General features: G+C 42.8%; 1 protein-coding gene across 1 annotated transcript; it reads left to right on the top strand.

The window, feature by feature from the left end:
- Positions 1–2,540: 2,540 nt before the first annotated feature.
- LOC106373000 lies at positions 2,541–6,069 on the top strand. Its single transcript, XM_022708556.2, has 3 exons — positions 2,541–3,993; positions 4,123–5,071; positions 5,298–6,069. Exons 1-3 carry the CDS (start codon positions 2,541–2,543, stop codon positions 6,067–6,069), a joined length of 3,174 nt encoding a protein of 1,057 aa, XP_022564277.2.
- The last annotated feature ends 440 nt before the right edge of the window (positions 6,070–6,509 follow it).

Below are 6,509 nucleotides of genomic sequence, written 5' to 3'. Positions count from 1 at the left end.
TCAAAGATGGGTATATCAAAGGTGACCGAACCAAACATGTACTACCCAAGTTCTTCTTCACACATGAGTTGCAGAAAGCCAAGGAGGTCAACGTCACTCAAATCCGGTCAAGTGAGAACTCAGCCGACCTCTTCACCAAGTCACTTCCCACCAGCACATTCAGGAAGCTCACGCAGCAGATTGGCATGCGAAGACTCAAGGATCTTCAGTGATGTCCAAATCAGGGGGAGTAATGTGTGTTGTACTCTTTTTCCTTTCCTTGGTTTCCCTTTTTACCACATTGGGTTTTGGGTTTTCCGGGAGAGGTTTTAACGAGGCAACGTTAGCACATTACAAGCCCGATATGGTTATGGCATCCAAGGGGGAGTGTTATAAATCCATTGAATGGATATGTGGATTGCCATTAACCATCAAGGAGGTTTACATCCGACCAGACTATCCGGCCCGTCTACATTCGTCTCCGGTCCGTCTACATTCCGTCCGAAACTAGACAAGCTGAAGACTCATTCAACCGGAGCATTTATGAGCTTTGACCAAGTCTATCTTTGTGGTCAATATGTATTAAATGTGTAGATCCTCTCCTTTGTTGTAAACCCTTGGAACCTCCACTATATATTGATAGTGTGAGCTAATGAGAAAGACACAACTTTACAGCAAATACTTCTCTCATATTTCTAACATCTTCAACCTTCGCTCAGTTTGTTACCTTGAGAAAGATCAGAAGGTGAGATTTTTAAATAAAACCCTAGACCTAGTTGAGTTCAGATCATGATCAGACCTTGATCTTTCTCTTTGATCAGTCCAGCCACAAGCTTACATTGGAGAAGAGGATCAGCTGAGGCCATCTAATCCTTTGGTTCATCTTGGTAAGTTTTGGTCTCCTTGCCTCAGTCAGTATCTGATCAGAACATTTGATGTTTAGTTTAGGTCTTGGTCGGATCAGTTGTTTAAGTTATGATACAGTTCAGTTCTTGTTTAGTTTTGGTTTGAATCCATCTCCTAAAACAGTTTGCTAAGCTGTTATGGATTGATTGGAGAAACGAAACTAAACTCAGTCTGATCTTGTCTTGAACTGTTGTTAACTGAATAGAACTGAACTGATCTGATCTGGTATGAAAGGAACCGAGCTTGAACTGATTTGATTTAAGTTGTTTAGCTTGAACCGAACTGTCAGATATTTAAGAATGGTGTTGTGTTTACTCATGCTAAACACTTACACTTAAAGAATAATTTTAAAGTGAGGTTAATCCTAATCTTAGTACTTGTTCTCAAGTACTAATCATAAAATAATCATGGTTTTGATTATGGATTAATCTTGGTTTAATTAAGAATTAACCTTGGTTTAATTGAGAATTAATCTGAGATTAATTAAGGAGTAATCATGATTAATTAAGTACTAATCTTGGATTAATTAAAGATTAATATGAGATTAATTAAGGATTAATCTAGGATTAATTAAGAGTTAATTATGATTAATTAAAGATTAATTATGAATTAATTTCAGAATGATTATGGAAGTAAAATAATGTGAAGTCTTGTTATATTCACTATCCCTAAAGCCCCCGTATTACCGTGACTTGGTCCTGCGAATGGAACAAGGTCATGAAGACATGATGATGGGGTAGCTCCCTGGAGACCGTGTACTGCATGACGATGCAGTGTCGGATTGTTCATACCGGACATTCGACAATGATGGTGATGCTAACTCACTAGTCTCGGTTAGCCTTAGTGGTTTCTCGGGTCTAGTATATATATTGTATTTTATGAGTATGGTAACGGGCGGGTGTTGTGGAAGTGATGTTTAAAATAAGAATTCACAATGATGATCGATATTAAAGTATAGTACTATTACTTGCATGATCATGTATATGCATTTGATAATTGCTTGATTGTTATTGATTGTGTTGTGATTCTAGATTCACTGAGTAAACTAGTTGCTCATGACTCATTTGTGTGTGCAGGTAAACCTTAGGCGGGAGACACTTAAATCTTTTGGACGGAAGGAGCGGCAACCCAGCGGTAGTATTTTGTTGTCCTTGCAACGTACATTTTGATGTATATTTACTTAAAACGTTGTTGGGCGATAGGCCGTAGGGAAAGCTATAACACTTTGTAAGATGTTTAAAGTAAATAAATAATGTATAAAAGATGTTTATAAATCACGAGTTCTCATATGATATTAGTCCTTGTCCGGGACGAACTAACTATCGAATATTGCTTTATCGGGTTGAAAAGCCTAGAGTAATATCCGATAGGAGTGTCTGTGTTCTTTGGTTGTTGGTCTAAGGTGATCGGATTTATTTCGAGAACCTCGGGTCGACCATCAGGGAACATCGACCGTGTCATTTCCGGTAATCTACGATCGGGGGTGTCACAAAGGTGGTATCAGAGCATTGTTATACGATGCTAGAATGGGACTTGTTTTAAAAAACTTTCGAGTCAGAAAATGTGTCGCAAGGATAATTAGGATATGCTGGTTTGTTCCTTCTTTTATAAATAGATAGACCTGGGTAGAAACTTACCATGATCTTTTGTTGCAGATGCCACCGAGACAGGCACATCGTGGTGGACATTATCTACCGATACCTATTTCATCATCTTCAGACTCCTCGCCGCCATCTACTCCGGCACCACTTCCGACTCCTAGCTTTGAGGCTACACCTTCAGGCTCTAGCTTTGAGACTGACCCGTCTGAAGGGTCATATGATCAGACACCGGAGCACATTCCTTTGTCTCCAGACCCATACTTTATGGACATCGAGGTGGATGTGGTACACGATAATCCAGTGCATGGAGATCATCCCGCAGCTCCTGCCGCTGATATTCCACCAGCTCCTGCCGCTCATATTCCACCGGCCCCTGCCGCACCTATTCCGGCAGCACAACCTCAACCAGCGCCAACCGATCCAGCTATGATAGCACTTCTGGAACTGATGGCTGAGATGGTGAATTTGCAATATCAAGCACTGAATGCACAGCGAGAAGCACAGCGTGCTCAGCCAGCTCCAGTACCTACCACTTCTCACCCGGACTTCCTGAAGATAGTCATGATTATGAAGAACTTGGGGACGAAGCATTACCAGGGAGACACTGATCCCTTTGAAGCTGATGCATGGCTTCACAATCTCGAGCAGAACTTTGCTGCAACCCGTTGTCCGGAAGAATTTAAAAAAGACGTGGCTGTTTACTATCTAGAGAAGGACGCCATCAGTTGGTGGTCATGCGTAGAGAGGAACTTTGGAGACTTCAATCTGAGTTGGGCTGACTTCCGTACAGCATTCGTTCGAAAGTACTTCCCACCGGAAGCCCGTGATCGATTGGAGATTAAATTCATGGAGCTAGTTCAGGGAGGATTATCTGTTAGGAAGTATGAGGCAGAGTTCACCCGTCTCAGGAAGTATGTCCACTATGGTCGAGAGGACGAGATGATGATTATCCGTAAGTTCCTTCGAGGACTTAACCCATATATCAGGAGCAGACTTGAGGCAGTAGAGTTTCATAGGCTTGCTGATCTTGTTGAGCGGGCTGTAAACGTTGAGGAGGCCATTGCTGCTGAGAGAGCTTCTTCTAGCAATGCCACACAACCTAGACGTCCATCTGTTCCATTCCAGCCTCAGCCGCATTCTGCTGTGCAGCGAGGACGGGGAGGTAGAGCTTTTCGGGGAGGTCGATCTGGAGGTCCTAGACCTAGAACCCCAACTTGTTTCACTTGTGGCCAGCTGGGCCATGTTAGGAGAGATTGTCCGACCGTGGGACAGTTCCAACCGGCTGTACCATCTCACATCACTTGTTTCACGTGTGGAGAGCGAGGACATTACGCGACATCATGTCCACGCACTCATCTTGCTCAGCCTGTTGTTTCGAGTGCTCGACCCGCCAGACCAGTTAACCCACCTTTACCCTTACCTCCTGCTAAGCGTCAAGCCACTGCTGGTAGGGCTTACGCTTTAGAGTTACCAGGACCATCCGGACCACCTCAGGGTCCAATTTCAGGTTTGTTTTCTTACCCAATTGAGTGTTGCATAATTTTTTTTAATGATTTGTGAATTAGTGATATAAAAAAAAATAATAATAATAAAAGTGGTTGAGTAAGTAATTGACGGTAAAGTCAATTATTGACAGGGACTTTGCTTGTGGGTGGAATATCCGCCCACATCCTTTTCGATTCAGGAGCAACACATAGTTTTGTAGCTCTCGAAGTAGCATCCCGATTCGATGGAGAATTTACTAAGGTGAATTTATCCATTCCTGTTCTAACTCCCGGAGATCAAGTTCTTGAAACTGAAGGCTGTATTCTAAGAGTTCCAATCATTATCCAAGATATGATTTTTCCGGCTGATTTGTTAGTTCTCCCCTTAGAGAGGTATGAGGTAATCTTAGGGATGGATTGGCTGTCAAGTTACCGAGCTCACCTTGATTGTGGTCGAGGGAAGATTGTTTTTGAGAGAGATACCCAACCCCCTTTAGCTTACCATGGCATAGTACCCAGTGTTGGAGCGTCATTAGTGTCAGCATTGAGAATTGAAAGCCTTTTGGAGAAGGGTGAAGAAGTATACTTAGTGGCCTTAGTTGCTGGACCAGTAGAAGACGAGAAAGAGCAGAACATGGAAGAAATACCAGTAGTTAGAGAATATGAGGATGTGTTTAAGGCATTAGAGGGATTGCCGCCATCGAGGAGTAACCTCTTTAGTATAACCTTAGAACCCGGATCAGCTGCACTAGCAAAGGCACCATACCGAATGGCACCAGCAGAACTCGCTGAGTTGAAGCAGCAGTTAGCTGATTTGTTAGACAAAGGTTTCATACGTCCTAGTTCATCACCATGGGGAGCACCCGTGCTATTTGTAAAGAAGAAAGACGGAAGCATGCGGTTATGTATTGATTATCGTGGAATCAATAACGTAACCATAAAAGACAAGTACCCACTCCCAAGAATTGATGAGCTGTTAGACCAGTTACAAGGCGCAAGCTGGTTTTCGAAGATTGATTTAGCTTCGGGTTATCATCAGATTCCGATTTCCGAAGCCGATATCATGAAGACCGCCTTTAGAACCCGCTATGGACACTTTGAGTTCGTAGTAATGCCTTTTGGTCTTACCAATGCCCGGCTGCATTTATGCGACTGATGAAGAAGTATTTCGGGATTACCTGGATGAGTTTGTTATCATATTCATTGACGAAATCCTCATATATTCCCGAAGTGCAGAAGAACACGAAAGGCATCTACGTCTAGTTTTGGAGCGTCTCCGAGATCAAAAGCTTTTTGCTAAGCTTAGTAAATGTCGTTTTTGGAAAAGAGAAGTTGGCTTCTTAGGACATCGAGTGTCAGAAGAAGGAGTTGCCGTCGATCCAGAAAAGATAGCTGCTATTAAGGAATGGCCGCACCCGACTTCTGTTACCGAGATTCGAAGTTTTCTCGGATTGGCCGGCTATTACAGAAAGTTTTTCCAAGGATTTGCAAGCATATCAAAGCCTTTGACTCGTCTTACCGGTAAAGGGATTGCTTATGAATGGAGTATAGAAACCGAGAAAGCATTCGAAAAGTTAAAAGAAGCTTTGACGACTGCACCTATCTTAGCATTGCCTAAGCCTAACCAACCATACACCGTGTATAGGGATGCATCTCATGTTGGTTTAGGTTGTGTGCTGATGCAGGAAGATAAGGTAATCGCCTATGCATCTAGGCAACTAAGAAAGCATGAAGTGAATTATCCGACACATGACCTAGAGATGGCTGCAGTAGTATTTGCCCTTCGGATTTGGCGATCGTACTTGTATGGTGAGAAGATCCAAGTGTTCACTGACCATAAAAGCCTTAAGTATCTTTTCACTCAACTTGATCTGAACCTAAGGCAAAGACGATGGATGGAGTTCATAGCTGATTATGACATGCAGATCCTATATCATCCAGGAAAAGCCAACGTTGTTGCAGATGCGTTGAGCAGAAGGAAAGTTGATGTAGATATTGAAAAAGAACTTCAAAACCTGGAAGCGGAACTCAAGATGATTAGGTTGGCTGCCTTAGAAGGAGAGGAAAGAGAACCTCTAGGACTACAAGCAGTAAGCTAAGCTGGTTTACTTTCTCGTATCCGAGAATATCAAATGAGAGATGTGAACCTGAAGAAGATACGAGAGCAGTTGAATGAAGGAAACTTCGGAGGATATCAAGTTGCAAGTGATGGAACTTTGTTACTCAATGGTCGAGTAACTGTTCCGAAAGGAGAAGGACTTCAAGAGGAGATTTTAAGGACTGCACACACTTCTCTCTTAAGCATTCATCCCGGGAGCACAAAGATGTATCGAGATATCAGAAGATATTACCACTGGCCAGGGATGAAGAGAGATGTTGCCATATGGGTTTCTCAGTGTCAGAGTTGCCAGCGGATAAAAGCTGAACACCAAGTCCCAGGTGGCTTACTTCAAAGCCTACCTATCCATGAATGGAAATGGGATGCAGTAGCAATGGACTTTATTTCTGGTTTACCTCGAGGACCCGGCCGTGGGAATGA

The sequence above is a fragment of the Brassica napus genome, unplaced genomic scaffold (genome assembly GCF_020379485.1).
Source record: "Brassica napus cultivar Da-Ae unplaced genomic scaffold, Da-Ae ScsIHWf_2687;HRSCAF=3445, whole genome shotgun sequence".
NCBI classification, from domain to species: Eukaryota; Viridiplantae; Streptophyta; class Magnoliopsida; order Brassicales; family Brassicaceae; genus Brassica; species Brassica napus.
Note: the sequence above shows the minus strand (reverse complement) of the source record. Positions and strands in the feature narration are given on the sequence as shown.